The sequence below is a fragment of the Gallinula chloropus genome (genome assembly GCF_964237585.1).
Source record: "Gallinula chloropus genome assembly, chromosome: 5".
Taxonomy (NCBI): Eukaryota; Metazoa; Chordata; class Aves; order Gruiformes; family Rallidae; genus Gallinula; species Gallinula chloropus.
This window is the reverse complement of record NC_140090.1, coordinates 59,354,371-59,379,526: the sequence shown is the minus strand read 5'-3', so window position 1 is coordinate 59,379,526 and position 25,156 is coordinate 59,354,371. Positions and strand designations below refer to the sequence as shown.

The 25,156-nt window shown below is 42.8% G+C and overlaps 1 protein-coding gene across 1 annotated transcript in view; it reads left to right on the top strand.

The window, feature by feature from the left end:
- Positions 1–7,610: 7,610 nt before the first annotated feature.
- PLAU (plasminogen activator, urokinase) overlaps positions 7,611–25,156 on the top strand; it is a gene marked incomplete at its 5' end in the record, with an annotated part of 72,503 nt that continues 54,957 nt past the window's right edge. The window contains one exon of the mRNA XM_084264607.1: positions 7,611–7,962. Within this exon, the coding sequence (XP_084120733.1) occupies positions 7,611–7,962 (352 nt within the window). The remainder of the gene's footprint in view (positions 7,963–25,156) is intronic.

Sequence of the window (25,156 nt, the reverse complement as noted above, 5' to 3'; positions counted from 1 at the left end):
TGTCTTTCACAGTGTAGAGAAGAATATGTACAAGGAACTCCCTCATTGCTGTGGGTCCCCCATAACCAATGAGAAATGAGTGGTTTGGTTTCTGTGGATCAGTCATTGCCATCTATTGCTACTGCTAAAAAAAAAAAAAAAAGACCTCCATTTAGTGCCAGCTGCAACACATTTTTATTTCGTTGCTTTTTAAAATGGAGCACAGATCACTGGGAAAACCTCCAATTTAACTCTCACCACCAAAATAATTGTAACATTTGGCCATTACTAGCTCTGTTTGAATTCAACTAAACTTCATGTATCTCACGCTATCCATCTTGAAATTCCTTCCTATTGTCATTTCAGTTAAATGTATGGCACAGTCCTTAGGGAGATACTAAACTTTTCCATTAAGTTCTCAGTTAGGTCTTGATTTAAATGGCTGTGGATTGCTGTCCAAGAATAGGCATTCTAGACACCAAACCTACACTGAAGTGTATGCAGATACTTGAGATTAAAAAGAGAGAAAATCATTCCCTTGGGGAATCTGCCATCGTACAGTATCTTGAAAGATCAGTCTCAAAGTGCAGTTTCTTCATAACAAGGCATCTGTCTGATCTTGTTTGGTCAAATACTATGCATGTCTGGTAGCATATCAGTTTGAACTGCATCAGCTCTCAAATCATAACACCATACCAATTAAACATCAAGCCAAGACCAGAGTTATTTAATGCTATCACAAAAAGAGAAGGTTATTTTAAAAATACAGGGTGTTGCTTTCTTCTAACTTAAATTTAACTTATTAGCTTTTGGTAAAATTTTATTATTTTTGTCCACTTTACATTTTGAAAGTTTTGAGTTTTGAAAAGAAGCACCTTGTGCTCCTTACCCAAGTGGAAATATAGCATTATAATATGCAAAATGACAGAATCATCCAGCACTGGGATTCTTGGTCCTTTTCCTCCCGAGAGGAAGACCTCACAAGCAACATTTACTCATCACAGCCTACTGGACCATGCTAGAACATGAAGTAGTGTTATTCCACATCACAAATGTCACTGCTGTAATTGGCATGAGCGGGCTCCTCCTGGCAGTCTCAGGAAGTCAAGGTTTACAGAGCCTGTGCTTTCCTGTCATCACCAGGCAGAAGTCCTTTCAATTTAGGTCTAAGGCAGGAAGGGTGTATTTTCACTAACAATGAAGTACAAAGAAGTAGATGCAGAAGCAATCACTCTGAAGTGTTTCACCATGACTTTCACCAACACTAAACTCTCAAATAACACCTGTTAGCAGAAAATACTGGTTTTCATTTTTTCGTGTCTGAATCCTCTTGGTCCAGTGTTTCATCTCCTCAGTTTAAACAGTAACTGTTTAAACATGACCTTGACATTTTTAAAAGAACCTGTAAAGCCTCTCCGCTGTAAAACAGTGAGATGAACATTTATGCATAGTTAAAAAAAATAAACACTTTAACCAAAATTGCCTGTATGTTTATGTGAGGGGAGAGATGGCTCACAGGACTCTTCAAAGAACATTGGCAGCAATTTCCTACCCTGAGTAAAAGAAATTAATTAACACACACATCCTGTTTAACATCAAAAGAAAATCTGGCTCCGAAGAACAATCCAAAGGAGAGGGCCTGTGAATGTTTATGAACACAGCCTGAGCCAACAAGCACAGCAAGTGGGTATTTGGGAACCACAGTGAAGCCTCCACCCAGTAGCTGGACTCTACAGTTCCTCCAGGGTTCAGCGCTCCCTGTGCGTGATGAACAGAGAAAACACAGTGAGAACGATGGGCCTGATTTCCCAGCCAGAGCAATAGTAAAACAGTGATTTACACTCCCCATTAACAGCCACAAGGCCTGTGGGAATAAGTGAAGTAAATCATGTTTTACAATGAGAGAAATGAGGCAGAGAGCGGGACAGCGACTCTGTCACAACCTCACAGGAGTGCAGCTACCACCAAAAAGCAGAATTCAGGTCACTCCTCCAACATGAGGAGATGCAGATGCTTTCATATTGACCTTGAGTTTGGGTGAGGGCAATGCAGCGGTGCCACTCGGAATTCAACATGCAGCTCTCGCCAGATTTCTCCCCAAAACTGTGCCTTCAGCACGGAGTGCCATTCAGAATTAAAAACTCACTACGTCTTTCTTGCGTTCCTGCAATGCTTGTCTGAGAAGCGGCTGTGAGTGTTACTGCTTCCCATGCCTCTTTCTGAGTACACTTTGGTTCTTGCATCTTGTTAATAAAAATAAAATACAAAAGAAAAAAAAAGATGATTCTTGACAGGTTAAAAAAATTACACCCAAGATCTGTCAGTATGGGTTGGGATCCCCATTAAGAATCCACCACAGTGAGTCTGCAGTGACACAGACTTCCTGCCTTTGAAGGGCAGGAGGCAAATACACCTGACTGTGCGGAAACACAAATATTTGCTCATTCAGAAGCCCTCAAAATATCTAGAAGAATTTCTATACTGCAGAGGAAGGTATTATGCACGTGTTCAATGTCCTTATATTCCACATGAAAAGTGCTACCAAAAACACATCACGAGCAGCAGAATTAAGTGTTAGCTCATGGCTGTTCATTTCCTCAATACTTTCAAATCACAGAAGTGCGTGCGAGCGCATGAAGCTGAACTGTGCTCCTGGTCACGAAGATGTGGATAAGGTGACTCATGCTGAGGTGTGCATGTGTACATGCCACCCTATGTATGTGCTACAGTCCCGTGAACGTGGACAAAAGCAGAGAGGAACTGTAAACTCTGCAAGGATAGATGAAAGGCATTTTTACATATACATTCCGAAACAAAAGCAAGTCAGAATACATAGGGGCCAAGGATCCAGAAATGAATAACTTACAGTGAGGTCCCCACAGCACAGATGGATAGGCTGCTGGGTGGGTCAGAGAAAGAATGACAAAGCATTTTACGTTTACATGAGAAAATAAATGCTGTCATTACACTTATAGGCCAAATGTCATTTCACTTTTGTGTCTGAGTGTGTTTGGAAGAGGATGTGTACTCTATGATTGCACACAGCTGTATCACTGCACTGCTGCTCTCCAGGGAGAGTGAACTCCCCATGGAAATCAAACCTGCTGTAAATAAAATCCACAGAACTAACATCTGCCCCAGCTTTGGCATCTGTCTCTCTTCCAAGGCAGGTGAAAGCACAGTCTGGACTGTTCCTGACTTCAATGGATAGACCCCAAGACAGTTCTGGGACAATGTTGGTCCAGAAGCTGAGGTAACTCATTTGGCAAATGAACTATGACACCCGAGGACTTGAAAATCACATTCCTAGCTCACACTCTCCTTCAGCAGGGGGAACAGAGGAGTTAAAAAATTATTTGCATTTCATGTCACTAGGAATAACATTACTGAGTGAAATGCAGAAGCTTTACAAGCACACACAAGACTTTTGGAGCTCCCATGTGCTACCATTTCTCTTGCTACAACAGGTTGCTTTGAGAACAACTTTGTAGTATGCCCCTCCCCCCCCCCTTTTTTTTTTTTGGTCAATTTAGATATTCTCTAAGCTTAAATATTACCAATTTATTTCAATCCATATCTTTGTCCTTTTGTCTAGAGGGTATAACCCTCTTGTTCTCTTGGGATGATCTGCACTTCTTGGTAACTGAAACAGTTTCTTTGGCATTTTTCAAAGCTTATTTACCAAGACTGAGATCCCAAAGGTAGCTGCCTAGATCTCCAGTTTTAGGGGCACATGTGATTGTCCAATAGCAATGAAAACAGACCTGTGAGTAATGCTTGATCTTTAATGTATATAAAATGTTGTGAGGGACACAGTTTTGAGCTATGACTCCCACACAGTTGATTTAGAGATGCAGACTTTGTGCACACACACCATGCACACCCTACACATGTACTTTTGTTCTCTGTCCACCTGCTGACAGGTCAAAACTCACAAAAGTGTACTGAACCCCCAGATTCTATACTCTGGCCTCTTGTGTTTGCAATGCCTTTCTCCCAGCACTTTGTTAGTTACAAAGTATGCAGCTGGTACAGTTGCAAGTGTTGTATCAAGTTGAAAAGGATACTTATTCTCAATGTTTTCTGGTTGCCAGGAGTCTACCATCCCCCCACTTTTAGCAAAATGTTTTACTCAGGCAGCTGCACACGGTTCCTCTAGCCTTGGGCCAAGCAATGAGGTTCAAAAATCAAGTTTCTATCATAACTCCTCCAAATGCCAGTGCAGGTCACCAGTCAACAATGTCCTGCACACAGTGGATTTGTGTGCAACCCTGTCCACGTGAGTTGCTTCTGGAACTGTGTTAGGGACGGGGGCTGAGGACAAGCAACATTTGGGATTAGCCTGTGACTTTCATCACTGCCTTGGAAGTGCCTTTGGGAATCACACTTCTGAGGACCAATCCCATTGTGAGTCCATCCAGCACAAGTGAGAGGGAGAAGCACTGCTGAGTGCTTAGTCCATGAAGGCCATCCCATGGTGTATATGGGAAGTTTTGTAACAGTAAAGAATGTAAGAAGCAGCAAGAAAAGACACGTAAGCTACATACAGTTAAAACAGACATGATACATCTGAAAGGTGAGAAAGAGAAAAAGTTTCAGTGACTACAGGAACAGTTCTCCTACTGACTCAAAAAGAGGCCAATGTAGAAGAAATAGAAATCCATTACCAATGCAAGTTAGCATTTATAAAGCAAGCATCAGTATGGCAAGATCTCAAGTCTTACAGATGGCAATGAAAAAAGAAGGTCATCACGACACCACAGTACACAAACCCATGAAAGACAGTTCAAATCAAATGGTTTTGAACAGTCAAAAAATGTCAGTAGAAAGGAGGAGAGCCTCGGCTGAACTGTGTGCTGCACTGGAACAGTTTTGATCGCCAGTGAGGTGTCTGAGCAGAAAGCATCACTGAGAGGCAGCTAGTGGCAGCTGCCGCCCTCACCCTGTGGAGCTGCTGCCAAGTCTGACTGCCAGTGCGGCAGTGAACGTTTGCTGCGACCCTGTCTGAGGCCGGGACACTGAACATAGAAATCCCTCACAGGTGTAGAGACCCCAGGCTGCCCGGGGATTAAAACCACATCCACAACAATAATTTTACGCTAATTAATCCTGTGGTTTAATTAGCTAAGACAACATTTCCAGTTTAAGGGGTTATGAATTACCTGCATTGCAAAACTGTATTTCTTTCAATCCTTTTCAGCTGCGTGTCTGTGTGTCCCACTCTTGACATTACAACTTCTGCTTTTATTGTCCTCTGCACCTGTAAAACCCTCTGTGCTCATTTGCCTGTGTTCCCTTGTTAAACTCTAACCTTACAAAAGGATCTTGAAGCAGGTGACCCTGCCTCCTCAACATGAATCATTTCCTCTACCGAACGGTTATTGTGCTGCCTTGGAGGTAAACAGAGCTCTTCAGAGATGGGCTACTTATTTGCACAGGTCAGCAACTATTTACAGTGTCATGTACAACCATAAAATGAGATAATAAGAGAGTTGCAATAATATGCCGTGCCTGGACATCATTACATAGGCAGAACTCCTCATCAAGGCAAAAATCTATTTAGAGAAAGGACTCAGAAAAAAATATCTCTCTTCCTTTTCTGTGTCATTTACCCCAATGGAGACATCAGAAACCATCATTCAGATTCAGTTTACTAGGTTTAAAGAGAGTCTTGGCAGTTGTGAAATTATCAATTTCAATTTAACTATTTAAAGGAGAATTCACATATATCCATGACTACATCTGAGGAAAATACCTGATTTATGCAATACAGTCGAGTACATATTTACAAATTTAATTTCTAAGGACCCATTTAAAACACTCTTTTAATACTACATATAAAAAGGAGAGGGGAAAACACACAAAAAAATGTGGAAGCTTACCCCACCATCCCATAATTCACGTAAGTAACTTTTCCTGAAAATTGCTGCAGGTTTAAGATCAGACTGGGCTAGCTATGAGATATATTCCTTTTGTGTCTGTCTCAGAAAGCTCCTGCTGTGAAAACATTTCAAAGCATGAGGATGTACTACAACAAATAAACCAACCCATCTCAATTAATAGTTTCTTGTGTTTTTCAGAAAACAGGGATGCTGTACTCTGTATACACACTGTAACAGGGGAGGAAATCAAAAGTCCCAAAACCATATCTTTCAGCACACAATCTACTGTGAATTCAGGTCTTCCAAGCTGAAGGTGCAACTTGTTTTTCTCATCTGTCACACTATAAGCAGGAGAACCTCTAACCACTGGTTTTATCAGTTTGCCAAGACAACCTTTACTGAAAGCCCTACCTCCGCCAAGGGTATCTCTGTAGGATCACTTCACATAGCTGTCTACTTGGAGAGGGCAATAGGGGGAACCAATGTGCCCCTAAATTGAGAGGGAAAAAAAGTCCAAAACCAAACAAAAGAAAAAAGGACTCGAAAGAAATCTGAAGTAAGAAGAGACAAACATCTGGGAACTGGAGGTGTGTGTGGGAAAGCATTTCCTTCGTCAAGTAACAGCTCCACTGTTAATGAGTACAGGAGGTGCAAACCAGAAGCATGGTTACTGTAATTACACAAGCGCACACTGCCCCCAGAAGGTAGCATCCCACACCTTCTCACTCTTGCTTTTTTCCCCGCGGCTTCTCATTTGCCTGCACTAATATTTATTGTGGATAAATGTCAAGTGATATTTGTTGGGAAAAAAGCCCAGCTTCATATAAAGTGATGGACTGTGAGCTGACCATTACCATTCATGAGTAAGAAGGGCAACAAGGATAGCCAAATATGTGGAATGCTGCTCTAACAGAGAAGATGAAGTAAACTGTGACTCTTCAGATTAGAAAGGAAATAAATGAAAAGTGATGTGAAAGTAACTGTGATAAATGCTGTAAACAGATACTTTCCATTAAGAAGCTACTCCTGCTATTTTTCCCTGGAATTCTCCAATCCAGGCAGTTTTAGACTTGCTAGGTGAATATCAAACTAATAGGCCTTAGAACATCAGGTTGACATAGTACTCCAGAGTTCCTCACATCCCTGCTACCACCTTAGGCTCCCACATAGTACATCAGGACCACTCTCCTTCCCAAGCTGTCTGAGTCCAGTGACTAACACGCTGCACTCACCATCACTCCTACCTGAGCCTTGGGGCACGAAGGCGTCATGGACTGAGCAGAACTGAGCTGGTGCTCTCCCAAAGGAGTTGGGCTCATGACCCGGAGCAGGCTCTGAACGGTCCCTCCAGCCACCAGCTGGGCCTGCACAGGTTGCTCACAAGGCTGCAGCGGCATGCGGCCCTGGGGAGAACCAAGGGAGCCCAACCCAAGGTGTCAAACTGGCTCCCACATTCAGAGCAACTTTTTGCATGATCTTGTCATTTGGTTTATGTTTTTGATGCCCCATTTTCCTCTGAAGCCCAGAAGAGTTTTGAAGCCTTTCCCAGCCTTCCCGCCTGCAGAGCGCGCAGGCAGCTGCAGCAGAGCGACCCCTTCGCTGGCTCCTGACAGCCCTACCACCCCGATTCCAGGCACACCAGTCACTTGGCTGCCAACAGGCCTTGGTGCTTTCGTGCGCCGTTCGGTGCCACCGTTCGGTACCGGCACCGGCAGCTGTTGGAACAGCCAAGGAGAGCGATCCGGAGCGATGCCCCACGACAAGGGGCGGCGCGAGACGCCCGACAGCCAGCGACGGCAGCGGGCGAGCGCGGCACCCGCCCGGCAGCAGGCCTCGCCCGCGCGGCGCGGGAAGGGGCGCGAGCCGGGACCGCCCGCCTACCGCCAGGGGGCGCTCCCGCTCCGTCGCGCCCGCCGGGCCCGGCCCGCGTCTGGGCGGCGGAGCCTGGGGGGTCCCCGCCCCGCCCGTCACAGGAACCGGGCGGCCGGGCACCTGGCGCGGCCTGCGGGCTGCGTGCTGCCCCGGCGAGCCCTGGCCACCAGAGCAGTAGGGCTTGTGGGCAAGGTCGTCAAAAAACAGCGTTACAGGGCGGAGACGCGCCGTGAGCTCTGCTCGGTCTCCGTGTCAGTCTGACAGATTTTACTCAACGATTTCAAGGGCAGAACCTGTTCCAACTTGTCCGAACGTCTGTACAGACAAAGAAACATGTAAATAAGACACTGCACGTACACAGGCTGCACACATTACACTGCTTGGGAGCTTCGGCTGCCCCAGCAGCAGCTCCAGGTCCCTGGAAATCCAAAAGCTCTGCCCTGAGTTAGCCCCGAGCACAGGCCGCAGTGCAGGAGATGTGAGTTCGGCACCTACCCACACCATAGAGCTCAGTATGGCTCCGAGGTGGAGGCGGCAACGGCTGGGTGTGGTGCCTGCCTTCCTCTAACAAATCACTCTTCTTCACAGTCTAATTCCTGCAATGCCCTGAAGCGATTAACAGAGCCGATCAAAACAGGGAATCTCCTGCAAGACACTTAATGGCAAACTCAACAAGAAGGAGGAATCAATCAAAGAGCAAAGGGATAATGCAACAAAAGACATGGCAAATTTCCGTGACATCGTCCAGTTTAAATGAAACACAAGTTGTGAGAGCTCATCATTCTTGAAAAATTATCTTTGACTAAAGGACCCGTTTGTGAGCTAAGGCACCTTGCAAGAGCTGTGACCCGTAAGACAAGGTCAAAGCTATCAGACAATTTACATTTGTAAGCATGGGCCTGGAGCTGTCAGCTTTTCAGTTTGCCGGCTCCACAGTAGCCTCAGACAAGCCTTACACTTCTTGCTTCTATCTGTTTATTTGCAAGATGATGATATCATTTATCTCTCCTATAAATCACATACAGGCTTATGACAGACAACTGGTGTATAAAGAATGAAGACTTGTTAACAGTCACTGAAGTTATGCCAACTGACAACCCCGCAAATTCATTCTGTTCTTGCTGTGGGTGTATTCATTTAGCTAATGAATATCAGTGTGTGGGATTAACCAGACTAACCTGTAGCCAGTGAGAAATGAATACTATGCAGGGTGTGCATCCCTTTCAGCAATGCATGATTAATACTTGTTTCTCCAACAGTTTATACTTTTCATGCACTCCAGAATTGTAAGCCCCAGTTTGCTCATGGGGCTTAATTTTTCTAAATACCTTGGAGGTCATGGTTCCCCAGGTGGCTTACAAAGGACAAACAAAAAGTGGGGAGAAAACAATTTTTAGTGTTGAACTGAAATGTGCATCCCCATTGCAAACAGGAGGAGGGGCTGTTGTTTGCAGTTTGAAGTTCCCAGGGCTGTTTGCCGTGGCCAAGGGAAATGTTTACTACAGATGTAATATGTTACGTGCTGTTGATTTTAATTGCTTTTCAAAATGTGAAGACAACTGCGATATTTGGAAGAGATGGACAAGCTGCACTAATAAACTCTGCACTGCAGCAGATCTAGTTCACACTGTGCCATGCTGGTTTCTCTGTGAAATTTTGCCAGCACGCTTGGGGAGTGGGGAAGGAAAGGAAGGATCTTAGGCATGCTGTACCCAGCCAAAGAAGTGAGCCTGATTAACTGCTTATCTTGGAGCTGTATCAACAGAGGCCTTTGTCCTTTCTTGTAAGAATCTGCATTAAAAGCAGCTAGCTATAGCTACAAAGCTATGGAGCTACTACATTAACCCTTACTGTGAGTAAAAGCAACATTGAACATCATATTTGTCATGTCGTTTGTTCCGATTGAGAACTATCTTGGCAATTAGTGGCTTAGTACATGAGGTAGAAATGGGTAGCAATGCATCCCGGTTGAGGGCTCAGAGGGGTTCCTCAGATCCTTGTGAAGTTTCTAGCTGATGTCCATCTGGAGGCAGTTCCCAAAAGATTCCAGACCCAGTCCCAGCTGGAGTTATGTGAAGGAAATTGTTTCCTTCCACTAAGCAATTTGTATTCTGGGATTTTGACTCACCCAGGAGTGGATTGGAGGTGCAGTCGAGGGGCTTATTACAGCTGGGTGCTCTTTAGTGATGGGAAATGGTGCAATTTGCTTCGTCTAGCCCCTGGGAATCAAAGTGCGTAGGCTTCTTCCTGGGGTTTGTGTGGAGTCTCAGCCTCACATGTGGAGTGTGTTTCTTACTAGCAAGAGATGAGCCAAATGAGAATGACATGTCAGAAGGTTAGGAAGCTTTGTCTCAGCAAAGCTGTACTGCACAGAACCCACAGCCAGGTTTGGGGTTTTTTTTGCAGCTGTGACCAAACCTAGCACAAAAATCAGAAAAAAATATCAGCAAGGCAACTAGGGGAAACTGGCAGGTTCAAATAGAGCAAAGCTACTGCTCTCATCCAGCCACTCCCAGGTAAATGGATGCTTTACAATAAAACTGGATGCAAACAGGATTTTCAGTGACAGTTCCTCCATAAGAACTAGGTGCGATTTCTCTGTACAGAAGTTGTTTAGCTCAATCTGCTGCACTGGAAGTTACGTGTCTCTTTAGAAATAGAAGTATCCTTCCCAAATACAGGCTGATTTTTAGAAATGCTTGAGTTCCCAGTAATTTCAGAGCAAGCTGCGTATGTTCAGTATCCCTGGGGAAAAATAAAAAAAAAGAATCAAGTCTCGTCAAATACAAATTTCTGGAAGACTGACCTCACACATGCTGGCTCACCTCTTATTTGACCTCTCTGAGACCTGTTGTCCTCCTCTGGATTATGTAAATAATACCTTGCCTTGCAATTTGGCTGAATAATATTATGTAAATACTAGATATGATTAGTCGCTGCCCTCCTCACACATCAGGAATAGGCAAATCATTAATTTCACCATTTCTAAAGATTCTGGCTTTTGAACTGTTTTAATTTGACAAATGGGTTGTATCAAAAAAAAACCCAAACACTTGCAGGTACATACCTTGCTTTAATTATAGTGAAACCATAGGCCTGAACATTGCCTGCAAATAAACAGGAACTTCAGATTTCTTTGCATGAACAGCTAGATGCAGGACAGAACAGAGACAAGTCCATGCCAGTCACCTTCACCACCCAGTCCCAGGTGCCACTACGACAGGGGACTCTGCAAGTTCTACCTGCCAAGGCCCTGTGTGCACCTCCCTTGCCCCAGGGCTTAGCTGCCTGTGCTCCAGGTCTGGGCTGATAGTGCTCTGCAGTAAGCTGGGTTCAGACTGGGAAGCCGGGGTCTGACTCGCTTTTGCACAGCGGCACAACTGAAACCCTTGCCCCAGCGATGCTGAGGGCAGGCATGTGCCTGGTCTGGTACCAAACTGCTGACCTCCTGGCCTGACTTCAGATGTGCCACTATAGGCTCACATGGCAGTGGGACACTTGGCTGAGGCTGGTAACCCTCACTGTGCCTGACCTGCTCGCCATGGTATGGTCCAGCCAGGGCAGGCACAGCCCTGCCTGCCCTGGGGTGAGTCCCCACTGCCAGCTCACTTCCCTGGGGTTGTGCCTGGCCCTGCTGCTCCCTGCCACGGGGCGTTGGAACAGCCCTATTTCCTTCTCACAAATGGACCAGAGATGCGAGAACAAGATAAGGATAATTCAGAAAGCCTTTGACAAATTTATATTTGACCACGTTGGGTGAGAAGAAACCCCTTCATACTTCTATGCCTGTGATTCAGAGGTTCACAGAATGGTAGGGGCCAGAAAGTACTTCTGGAGATCATCTAGTTCAACCCCCCTGCTAAGTGTTCCGGTTTGTGCCCATTGCGTCTTGTCTTGTTGCTGGCCACCACTGAGAAGAGTCTGGCCCCATCCCCTAGACATGCATTCTTTAGATATTTGTAAACATCAATCAAATCCTTTCTCAGTCTTCTCTTCTCCTGGCTATACAGACCCAACTCTCAGCTTTTCCTGATATGAGAGATGCTCCAGCCTCCTCATCATTTTTGCGTGATGACCCAGCTTAAAATTTATTGTGAATTAGTAGAAAAATTTGTGCTTAGATGGAAAGTTTTCCCAGAAACTCTGCTTTTACAGAACATCTGCCTTGCTGATTCTGGCAAATACACAACAAAACTTCTTGTAATTTAAAGTTGAGATGGCTGAATGTTTTCAGCCCACGTACACATCACCAACTCCTTGTCGCACACACAAACTGGAATGCTGTGGAGGTCTGCAGAGATGCAATGTGTACAACCCCTGACTCACCAAGACGCTGTGAAACAAACCTGCCTTGCCCATCTACACTGTTAGGGTAATAAACACACCACCCTGGTGTCTGCGCCGCACTGGCCTCCCTTTGCGAAGGCAAATGGAGCAATGCTGATTTACACCAACTGGCATTCATCTTGTGTCATCCAACCCCAGGCTAACATGCACAGGAGAGAAAGCAAAGTTGCAACTCACTGTTGTAGGCAATGCATTTTATACCATCTAAAGAGGAAGAGACAGGCGGAAAATCCTCTTCACTGTCTCAGAAAGGAGATACTCGTTGTCACTACACCGCTTAGAGGTAAGATTCAAAACATAGCTACCACCAGCTAACCATTTAGACATAGACACTTAGAAATGGTACTACAAGTAGCTTGTGCTTTTTGAGGGAAGGTGTTGGCTCCTCTGCTTGTCATGTGTTTGTACAATAATTAGCACAATGGGGCTTTGATCTATAACCAATGTTCCTACAGCTATTCAATAGCTGAGGCATTTAAGAGATATCAGAAAATTGCCCAGTGCAACTGGCAGATAACCTCATCAGTTGTCATAGGGCAGACAGAGACAATGACTGTGGAAGAAAAGTAGAGCTTCAATGGCAGGATAGTTTTGTGGTATGCCTACACCCTGTGTAATCTGAATAAAAAAAGCTTTTGAATAATTACTCTGTTTTAAAAAACAGGCAGTAATTACCATGCTAACCTAAAGGAAGAATGATGGAATCTGGAATGACCTTTGTTTTTCCAAGTAGTTTAATTTTAAAAAAGGATAGTCTTCCTTATGGGTAAATACAGCAGTCAAGAATCAAAACTTTAGATATTAATGGTGCAACCCAAAGCAAAAATATCATATTTCAAGGCCCATGTATACCTATAAAACACAGAAATGATCTCAGCTATTGCAAGATGACTGATTGCTGAAGTTTTCCGTGTTATTACTAATTTTCTATATTCATACTTTTATAACACATTTTGGTGTTTTTGAGGCCTAGCATTTTGTTTCCAGTGTCTTCTCTAACTAGTCATAATTGAACAATGTGACCGATTAGAAACAGATTACGCTGCATGGGGTATTTCCATTGTGTTTTCAGCCTGTGCCTAATAGCACTGTTTTTCTTACTACAAAATATTTTGGTTTCCCTGAAGAAGTCCAGTGACAGAGATGAAAACAAAGATTAAATTATCCAAACACAGATGCTCAGAAGCAAACATACAAGAACCTCAGTATAAAGGTCCTTAGCGAAGTAATGCCTTAATTTGCTAGATAACAAATGTTAAGAATATCCGATTAAGGGGACATGCTGAACGTCAGATTTTGTCCCTGGTTATTGAAGGAAACACTTGACAAAATCCTGTTTCTTAAAAGGACTTGTTTTCTCTGTGATACAGTGACGGGATTTTTGCCTCATTTCGTCATTTGGGAAGGTGCTCCAGACTAATAACTGTGATCATCAGAGCACTTTCAATTTCCAGCCCAAACATACTCTCAACCAGTGAACACTGTCTGCACAGTCTGTTCCAGGGGTTTCCCTAAGTGACATTTCTTGCATAAATAGGTTCTCCAATGGAAATGCCAACAGAGACCTACATCTTTTCCATTCAGTCATCTTTGTGACCTAAATAATTCTTAAAATCTCTTCAAACAGTAGTAAACCCTCCAGTCCTACAGCTTTCTACAAACTCACCTATACATACCCTTATTTGCAGCTTTTTGTTTCCTTGGATCCTCTGGACTTTTCTTTGTATATTTCAGCTTTTTTTTTTTCTGAACAAATGTACCTAGACTGTTAGCAGGTTCACCAGCTATGCGCAAAGAAAGAAAGGAAGCCTTCTCTCAGCCTTGAGCTGTACGCTAGGCCATTGTCCTCTCACAAAGAAGCTGCAGGTGACATGGCACTTGAACAGAGTTCAGCTGGAGACGAGATCTTCAACTCAACTGAACTGACACATGTTGAGCCTGACAGGCAGCTAACATTTCTGACTGTGAAAAGATCATGGGCTGAAGTGTTGATTTGGGAAATTAATTTGAATAGGTTTGGTTGGCAGTGAAAATAAATAATGTCTCTACAAAACATCGCAGGAATCCTAAGAACAGACAAACCTTAAATTAGTGGGCTGGACATTTTAAGTAACCTGTCACTATTAAAGGTGCTTATAGACATTGTGTGAGTCAGTGGCAGAGCTGGTAGTAAAACTCAGCTTTGCAGCTCGTGAATCAAAGGTCCCTCAAAGGCACAAAATTGGCTTCTAAAGCAAAGCAGCTTATGTGTGTTTTCAGGGTGAGAGAAGAGATTGGAAACTGTGCCCATCACCTAAGTCAATTAGGTGAGAGCACCTGCCAGGTCAAAAAGCAGGATGCCTAACTGGGTAGATCAAATACTTTCTTCTATGATGACACTCTTAAAAGTATGTGAAACATATAACTGTCTTCACAGATTCTGCAACGGACTAGACCTCTCATTATCCGGGCAACTTGAGTAGGTGTGTCATTTATAACTAGGTATCTGTGAATTCCCCATTTGATCAAAACCAACATTTTTATTAGCTTCTCAACATTCCCTCATTCTTGCCTTAGCCTGAAGAAAAGGAAAACCCCACACTGACACATGAGGGAGCAGGAAAACAGGCACAACAGAAAGCACAGCATTGCTTAATGAATTGGGAAAGGAATGAGAATACCTGTCTCGTAACTTTTTGGTTGCAAAGATCCTTCTTCCAAAACTACTCAGAGAATGTGTACTTGCTCTGCTTTTCCAGTTGCCAGGCACCAAGTAACCAAGGAGTAGATTCAAGCAGGAAGCTGAGGAGGGTAATTTTTAATGTCCTCACTGAGTAGGATCCATGTCCTGTTTTGTCTAACTATAACTCGAATTGTCATTTACAGGTATAAGCTAACTTTATATAAACCAGATTTAAAGTGACTGAATCTGTTTACAGTTGAATCTTCAGCAGCTTCATAAAATGGGTTCAGCATTCAGCTAAACTGATCACACCTTTCTGCTTACTGACCTTCTCCAATATAGACATCTCAAAATAAAGGACGATACATGTAAGATGATTGGACACAGTGACTATGTTCTTTGCATACCCACTTACTAAGGTACTTTCTGCCTTAGGAAAAGGAAAAAAGAACTGAAAAATACCTCACAGCTCATTACACATTAAAGGATTTCAATGACTCACTGTTAAAATGAGTATGATCCACAGATCGTTGGTCAAAGGCAGGCATTCCTTCTCAAAGGCTGATACAGTATGAAAAAAATACTTAATCACACTACAGTGTCTTGTGAATGTGATTTTTTTCAGCAGCCAATAACCTTTCCTTAGTTCTACAGGAGCATGCTGAACCTCACCAAAAACTCAGGGCCTGAGAATGGGTGTAAGGATAAATGAATTAAGTCGTAAGTAGCTGATCAGATGAGCACAGAGATTGTGGTTTCTCTAGAGTCACTTGTTCAAGCCATTGTCAGTAACGAAACTAGAACACGATATCACATAACATGTGAATCAGCACTGCCAAACACATTCACCTTCACACTGACAGCTGTGTACAAAGGTGCTAGCCTGCAGCCAGAGTTTCTGTCTCCGCAGAATAAAAGGAATCATTCATTGCTTTTCTCATTAGAAATGTCCTTCCCCTTTAACATTCACATTCAAAAGTCCATTTCAGACACACTAAAGCACAAGGAGTGTCGATGTGGCCAAGTCCCTTTTCCTTACAATTCCATTAAGAGTTTTCAGGAACAGATTTGGATTAAATTATCTGCAGTGCTAACATTCTTCCCAACAGACTTGAAGTTAGAAATAGAACTGATCTTCTGGCTGGTTTCCATCCACAAAATAGATTGAGCTCCAAATAGAGATGGCAAATTATCAGGTATTCAGCATATTATGATATACTGTTACTCCATTTTTAAGAAGTCCCAAACAGAAGAATGTATGTGATACATCTGTACCTTTCCATCAGCAACAAAGTAGCTCCTTGAAAGTTAAACACTACTTGAGGGAGGAAGGAGATAAGCCATCCTATAAAGGAAGCTTTAATCAGCAATAAATACAATGAAGGAAAGCAAGATCATCCTGTTGGAAAGCAGTGTGAAAGGAAACACGGGACCATTTCCTCCTAAAACCACACGATCACCATACTGTTCATTCCCAGGGCAAGTATTTAGCTGCAGCTGCTCAGAGTCACATTATCAGTCACATTACAGGGTGAGATCAACTCCAGTTTCCTATGGAGCTCAAGCAAAAACTTGATAGGAAACAAACCGAAGGGAAAGATGTTTGAACAGTCTGGAGAGAGTTTCTAAAGATGTACCTGAGTTTTGGTGCCTTTTCCCCAGCCATACTCAAACCACAGACAACAGAAAGCTATGCGAGCAAGTTAAAGACACTTTACCCGTTATTTCTGAGTGGCACCAGAGAACCGAGCAGGAAATGCACTGACTGGCAGGAAAAAAGGCCATCTTCCTGTTTAATAAGAATGCTGCATGACACAAACACTTCATTCAAGAGCCTAATGGCTGCAGAGCTTAAAATGCCCTGGAGACGGAAGGACACTGAATGACTTAGGGTTTGCAAATTCACCTCCTGAACATTGTTGGTTGCCAAGAAAATTCATTCTGACTCACAAGCAGCTATATGTATTGTTCCACAGAAGGATATGAATATGTGTAGTACTTGCACTGATGGCCATTAAAAGCAGTTAAAAATTGCCAGCAGTTGTAGTAGATTTCTATCTGCTCTGAAGAACAGCTCCGGTTTCCAGAAGAGACCACCTTAGGTCACTTGTCCAAAGGGACCTGGCGGGTGGCCTGCCTGGGAAAAAGCAAAAGCACGGAAGCGGAGGTGACCTGATAATGTGTCAGCAAGGAGTGGCAGGCCTGAAAAAGACAGTATGGAGCCAAAATGGGATAGAGGCATGTAATCAAAGGTTACTTTGCTAAAACAGTTCTGCCCTGAAGAGCTTTTTTTTTTTTAAATCCTGTGTAGCTCGGAGCCTGAGGAAACATCACCTGACCTTCACAGGTCTGCTGCTTGGTGATTGACAGTACTGTTGACACTACTGCCAGGTTTCATCACAAAATTCATCTCCTTAATTGCTAAATTTAGTCCTTAATTCAGAGAAAGCTACCTCTGTATGTGTTTTTGTCAAAAAGATTTCCAATAGGAACAAACCCAAGCCTTAACAGTTTGAATGTTCAGACTCTCCTCTGTTAAAAACTTTGCATATCTGAAGCATCTTCTATCTCAGACAGCAACATGCTCTTCACATAGTCATGTCTGGGTGGTAAGCATGCTTTACAGTCCACTAAATGAATATGCACAGTGAGAAATTGAAAAAGTCTGACTTACTTAAAACAACAAAACAAGGTGGAAGCAAACAATTTAGATCTATACAATAACGTTTGCCTACTTCGCTTTGTGTCACCCTTTTAGGTTAATGAGCAGAACTCTTCAACCCTGTCTCCAAAACCAAATCCTTGGAGTCCATACTCCAGCTGCTGATGTCTGTCTACATAAGGACTCAAGCATGCCAAGGGTATTTGACAGGGAGATGAGATAAATGGTCAAGACACACCATAAATGGCCAAGACACACCAATATAAAGCGGGCAAGAAAGTATCTGCATCTCCTCAAAGGTTGGAACAGAGAAAAGATTTAAGAGCCCTTCTCTCTTCCTGGCATGGGCACTAGGGCAGGACTGCCAGGTTTGGAGCCCAGAAACATTGTCACTCTTTTTAAGTAAAGACCTCAGCCTATTTTTTTTTTTTTTTTTTTTTTGCTGAGAATTCACTGCTTGCTTTAATGTCCCCACAAATTATTTGGCAGCAGCACAAAGGTTTCTTTAGACAGCTGTGGGATATTACTGAGCACTTCATGCTCCTAGCAATGCAGTAATTCTCTAACCACTATATAATTAAGGGCTTTGTTGAGGCCCAGTGACATATTTGTGCATTTGAAGTGCTACACCTTGTTTCATAGGTCAAACTGACACGCACCAAGAAAAAGCCTAAATTCTAGCCAAATGTTTATCTGCAAAGGTGGATTCTTTAATAGTGCTTCATAGCTGATGGAGGTGTAGTCCACCCTCAAGCTACTCCACTTGCCCTCCCCTTGGAAAATAACTATTCTCTGCATTTGCTTTTAGTCACTGTTAAAGTCCCATTGCTCAGAGAACTCACTTGGCTCTCTCGAGATCAGGACAGCTGAACATTGAGCCTTTTGTTCTCATTGTCCAGTGAAAAGAGAATGAAATTCCTGAGTGGATGATTTTATCTTATTTGATCATCATTTATAATTTCTTCCTTTGTTTCCTGTCATGGATTTCCCTGGGAAAAAAACAAAGAAGCTTTCCCTGCCTGATGTGAGATTTCCCTGCACTTCTGCTGACAAGCCAAATGGTTGGTGCTGACTGGTGATAATACTGCACTCTATGCAAGAAGCAAAGGGAAAATGACCCATCAGCACTCAAATAATAAAACTTGAACTGCCACATTTCACTGCTGATGACTTATTTGCATTTCTGTCTTTTTAGAGCCTTTTCCACCCTGGAAAATGCTAAAGAAATTTTAAAATACCTTCAGGAATTAAAGGCTGATTCTACCAACGTTTTGTCATTCAGGATATTCATGGAAATCTGCTTTAAAATCATGGGCCTGACTCATATGAACATCCACAGAGGCTACCACCATTCTTCTATTCTAAGGAATAAGTGCATTTACTGAGTACACTGTACATACTGTCTGCAAGATGGGAGGTTACATCTATAAAACAGGCATCAAGAGGCCTGATAAAAATTTTAAACAACTTGAGTGACAAACACAGGTCACCTTCAGATGCCTCACTTTTTATTATAAGTGTAATTTCATGTTCCAGCAACATAAAGATATGAGAACTATTTGAGATTTTATCAAGCCTCTGCAGTTTTTCAGTTCATCACTACCTGCTCCCCTCATGTACAGATATTTCAGAAGATTTAAGGAATTCTGGCTCAAGCTTTAATACATGTGAATGCAAAAATAAAATATTATCTACAAGGATTTTGGATGAGTTTTCAAAAAATCCCCACATATATGGAAAAAAAAAAGAAAAAAGAAAAAAAGAAAAAATCTGTAATCAGAGACAAGCACGTTAAATAAAACTCACAAGACATTATAATAGAGAAGCAATATTCTGGGCAAGTACAGGCATTCCAACCTGCTGGTATAGTAGAAACTGTAGACCTTTCTACACTGACTAAAAGCCCTTAAGGCTTAATGTAAGTCGACCTGCTTTTCTTAAGGAAGTATGTTCAATGTAGGTTTTGGCAACATTTTATTTTTCATACATGATGAATTAACCAGCAAAACATCCTCCCCTTTCTCACACAGATGAAATAATCTGTATGATTTTCCATGAGAGCTTTTCTCCTCTATAAAAGATTTAAAAAAAAAAAAAGAAAAAAGAAAACACGGATCAAAACCCAATATAATCTCCATTGAAAACATGGTGTTTGGTAGAGTATTTATTCTTATGGGAACTGAAATGAGATACCAACTTCTAACATGGTTGTGGGTGGGATTTTGCATATCCACTGTATCTGCAATTCTGGGTGTTTTTCATAACTGTAAGAGCTCTCACTGACTATGAAGACCTAAAATGACTTCAGTCACTACTCTGTGTCATTCTGGCCTATAAAGGAGGTTGGGTGAGAAAGGCACTGTGCTGAAACTCATAGCATTCCCACAAAACATTTTTGATTCTTTCACGGATGCTCTGCAAGACATCAGGCAAGTCAGCACCAACCTGATGTAAAATCTAACTCTGGATTAGGTTTCTGTATCACCTTTTTGCCTATAAAATGAAAAGAGTGCCTTTTTTAGAATAGAAAATCTTCAGGACAGGGAGGATGACTTAGCAAGCAGTTGTAAATTTCCTGGCAGGTTGGAAGCCTGACTTCAGCCCTGGCCTCCAGGCAAAACCTTAAAGGCAGTGCAAGAAGTAATAACAAACTTCGCTGCAGTTTCCCTGTGAAGCACCTGGCTGCTATCAGTGCACCAGGGTGTTATCTGACTCTCTTGTCTGCATGGTGGCTACTGCGTTGCTTGAGCATGTTAAGAGTTAAACCTAACAAAGGTAGTTTTATTTACCCACATGAAGAAAGTAAAAGATTTCAGACAACTGATAGCAAAACAGGTGTCAAAGCCCCAGACATTGCCCGTGGAACAGTGCCACAAGATGTGCACTTGTTAATGGAATTTTTGAAGATCTATCTAGAACAGAAGCAGTAACAGATGAAATTTTGCTTCCACATGAGTAGTGACACCAGGATAAGTGGGGACTGTTTCAGTGCAAAGGAAGATGTTAAGGACTTAACAGAATAATTTGCATGCTGGCCTTCTATTGTTTTGTCCTGTGGCTCCTGTCCCCCAAATGCATAAGTAGTAAGTTGGTTTGGTTCCTTCTACCATCAAATAGTCACAGCTCCCTTCCAAACAAGTTGTTTGGAAGTGGTCAGAGTGAAACTAGAAGAACAATGACAGCTGGAATGATAGGCTGAAAAATACCTTTGAACCATGGTCGTGCCCAGAAATAAGACTCAGAAACTGTCATTCAAATAACTAGATCTGGAGAGATCTAAAACAAAATTCCATAGGTATGGCTAGTCCTGAATAACAGCTGTTCTAAAATATATCTTCTGTCATACAGAAGAATTTAATTTTATCTTCTCTGTCTGCAGTATTGCTTCTTCAGACTCTAAAAAGGGTGCACAGAGTGATTCTGGTGTAAGTTGGTGTATATAAAATCTATTTGTGTTCTAGTTTAAAATAAATGTGCTCCATTATTTCAAATTATCTGTTTATAAAATCAGTCTTCAAATTCTCCACCATCCACATTCAAAACAGATACAGCATATCCTCTTAAGTACGAGGAATTGAGAACTGTTGAGTAGATAATGATCTCAACATGAATGTGCTTGTAGCAGCAAAACCTGTTTCTACAGGGAGATGGACATTCTGTGGGTACTGCCACTGAATATAATAATTTTCATATGATTGCTAAAATGGGAGCCTCCCTATCGTCTGGTAGCTTGCTGAAAACAGATGTCACATGATACCCAGATGCTTAGTTGATTTTTTACTTCTATTTCAATATACCTGCCCTAGTTAAAGTCTGGGAAAAAAGATAATAAACGTTTTTTTCAGATGTAGGAAATTAGTCTGTTTCCTGTGTGACTTGTTCATGCAGCTCAGTGATCAGACACTAGAAATATCAGGCACAAATTATGTCTTATTCTCTTTTGGTGACAGTTCTATCTGCAAGTTGTGATGGTCATAACCTTTTCTAGGGTCACTGAAAGAGCAAGCCTTGCTATGTGAGGCTTCGCTGATGACTGGATATCATATCCACACAAACCTGGCTATGTGAGGCTTCGCTGATGACTGGATATCATATCCACACAAACCTGGCTATGTGAGGCTTCGCTGATGACTGGATATCATATCCGCGCACATGCTCTCATTGCTGCCCATTTCTATTTCTTTCCTTGAGCTCTGAAAGTGCTAAAGATGAACTGAAGTTCTGTGCCTTAGCCAGGAGTATATAAACCCCAGAGAGTTCAGGTTCTAAATAAGAATGAAAAAATAAAGTAATGGGTGAAAGGAAGCACCAGTAGTCAAATTTGATAGATGAGAATCGGGTTGAAGAGCCACAAAACGTCGGTTTTAATAGGTACATATGTACAGCATGACCATCAGAGGTAGCTGGACTCATTAAATTCTTTAACTATTCAACAAAAGTGTTACCTGTGGGTAGGGTCAAGTTCCAAAACACATTTCCTCTACATCCATAACTGGAGGCCAGATCTGGAGCAGGTTAAAATCAAACACACCTCTTGCACATGTGACAAACAAACAATACTGTAACTGGCTTTGGAGATACCTCTGTGATGCCAAGACTGGCTTATTCTGCATAGCAGGTACAGAATCACTGGCTGCATTAAGCTAAGCCAGCCTCTCTCAGGACACAGCCACTCTCTTCCGTCTAGTCAAATCAATATACAGTCTAAAAGGAGACTGCCAGAAGCCTATTTTCTGGTTACTTCAATGTGTGTTGAGTTCAGGTAAGAATCATTCCAGGTTCAAGATGGAAAATCCTAAGCACACTGAAATCCCTTGGAACTCTCAGCTCTCAACTATTTTTAGTTCTTTTCATATTAACTCTTGTATCCTATCATTCTTCCTCACCTCTCCAATGTTATACAGACACTGGATATTAGCTCCAGTCACAGCTCTACATATCTGGGTGATACTGTCTTGACACCTTGCAAGAAGCCAGTGGGACCTTGCCTGCCTCTTTTCAGCAGGCTCCACTATCTGTATCACACCACCCTTTACTTCAGTTTGCCAGGTTTGCACTGACTGACTTGTCTTATATTTAGCTACAGAAATCTCATGATGTTTCAGAATGTCCTCAGGTAAACTTACTAACTTCTCTGTCAAACCCATGACTCAAGCCAGACAGCTTCTACTGTCTCACATGATAAAAGGGTTGGTCCTCCATGGTCTTTTCTGATCAGAAAAGCCTGTGTATTAGATGAGACAACCACACCTACCATTACACATATGCCTGTTTGAGCTTTTCTCAACCAAACAGCCAATAAGCCTCTAATAACCAAAAGAAAGGAATAGATGGTCCCACGCAGAGCTGCAATACTTTGCAACACTGCAAAGGGAGGATTACAAGGCTGCTTCTTTAGCTAGATCTCAGGACACAGGATGTTCAGGCTAAAAGCAGAACTAACTTCTTACTATGGTGCCTTCCACAGACAGCCAGAGCTGGAAGAAAAGCCACAGTCCCAACAAGTTGCCAAGATATACCAGGAGAGAAGGTGGGATTCCTGTCTAGTTTCTTTTATGGTACCATTGTCTTCTCTCCCCACAACCCTATAATCTCAGTTCTCTTTTCAGAGATACAGGTAAAGCTAGTGAGTATCTTGGAAGTGCTGGCTTCCATGACAGTAGACTTCAGATGCTGCCAGGCTCAAACATCGAGTGACCAAACTGACTGAGCTATGTGGGCATTGATGACAGACCTGCTAAAAGGCAACTGCATCTTGGGAAAAGCTGACATTCAATAGGAAACAAACCCATGAAGAGCACTTCTAAAACAATAAGATATGACTTAAAAGTACAGGAAGCTGGACTTCCTCTCTCCTGGATGTCAGTCCCAGCTCAACTGTCATTTTCCCTTCAGCCATACCTTGCCTGTTTTTGTGATCCTTTCACACAACCATGGAGGAGGTAGATGTTCATGAAAAGGTACCGTCTGGTTGTGCAGGTGACTGGACTGTGTAGCGAAGTTTCTATGGAGCAAGATAGAGGATAAGACCTTTTCCCTCCTTGATTAATCAGTAACCCTTGCTACCTCTCTCTCTTCATGTACTCCTAAGGGAGCTGACTGGTGTGTCTGTATCCTACCTGGGCTCTGCAAAATCCAGAAGAGGCAGCTCTTTGTAAACCACTCTCTTGTTTCATGTACGTATCACTGAGATCTGCTTTCATCACAACCCACTTTCCAAACAGCTCTCATCCACTCCTGAGTGGAGACAACGATCTGCACTCTCCTCTGCTCATGCTCTCAGGATATTTCCAGAATGACAAACCTCTTCATCTCCCATATGGAGCCTTTGAGGAGTCCTTCCTCAAAGTTCCCACTGCCTATTTCATTGCTAACTCCTCTCACCTGAATATGGGGCATGTCTGCATTCCCACATGCTCATTATTTGCTTTCCTGTTTTGCCTATAACTTTCAAAATGTTTTCTGAAAAGCTTGGCTCCTCCATTCCCTGTCTGCTTTAATGGGGAGTTTGATTCGTGATATTCAAACAGGTAAAAATCCCCTTGTAAGGCTCAGGCATGTTTTCACAATCATTCTGGCTGCCTGACGGGGGTGGGGTGTTGGGAAACATCTCAATTACAGTGTGCGCAAGTGCCCTGTAAGAACAAACAACTCCCCAGCTTTCTCTAATGTGTTAGTAGGTCTGCTGTCACTGTAAAAGGGGAAAAAAGCTCAACAGGAAAGGCAGACACAACCAGTTCCTTCCTTAGTCTGTCTTGTTGGTTTCAGGTCTGCTGATCTGAACCAGCAAAGGCAATGAGGAAGGGAATTCAGGGGGAGTAAGCTGGGGCAATGAGCTGCACAATACAGGCACAACTTAAACGTTGCGGAACAAGACATAGGCCCAGGCAAGTCAGAGCATCACTCAGGCCTTCGAGCAGCAACTGGGTGTTGCCAAAGTCCAAAGGCAGCCACAGGCAGGTCTGTGGTGGTCATAGAATTACGTCCACAGTGTGGAGATCGAGAAGGTCCCAGATTAATCCCTAACTCATGAGATTTACCAAGACAGCCTATACTGTTTGATTAGGGCACACTTTTGTTTCTCTCCTTGTTCTAGCCAGTTTTCACTGCCTCATTATGTCAATTAAACAGTTTAACAACGACAAATCTTTTCAAACTCACTTTTCTAAGCATTTTTCAAAGTAGGGAACAAAGCATGTCCCATCTGTATCTTATTATGCCTCACTCTCTCTAGCAAAAATTGGAATGAGTCTAGAAAGCCATGGGTTAGCTACAAAATTCAGCCCATCAAATATCTATTGTTTCTCCTACCAACAGATTATGGATGGATTTCTGTGGTTTTATGCTGGTTTTAGCCTGCTGCCAGACAAGCCCTACTATGAAGGATAGGATTTTGGGCTGCCATTCTCAAAGGCATCTGAGACACTCAGGCTCTTCATTTTATTTCTAGGGGAGTTCAGTGCAGGAGCATGCCCTTGTGAGAGCATCTACTCGAATGGTGGCCCTTTGCCCCTTGTGTTCTGGGATGCAGTCCTGGATTCTTGACTGAAATGCAAATCCAGACATCCAGAAAACTAAGGGTTCATTCAGATTCTGCTCCCAATTTCCTCTGCAGCCTTGAGAAGTGCCGTCCCTCCTGCACTTGTAACATGGGAAATACATGCGAATATAATGGCGAAGGAGGTGGGATGGGGTGAATGAGTCTGTGAAACACTGTGCAAAAAGTCAAGTACGCAGGACAGACACTTTCAG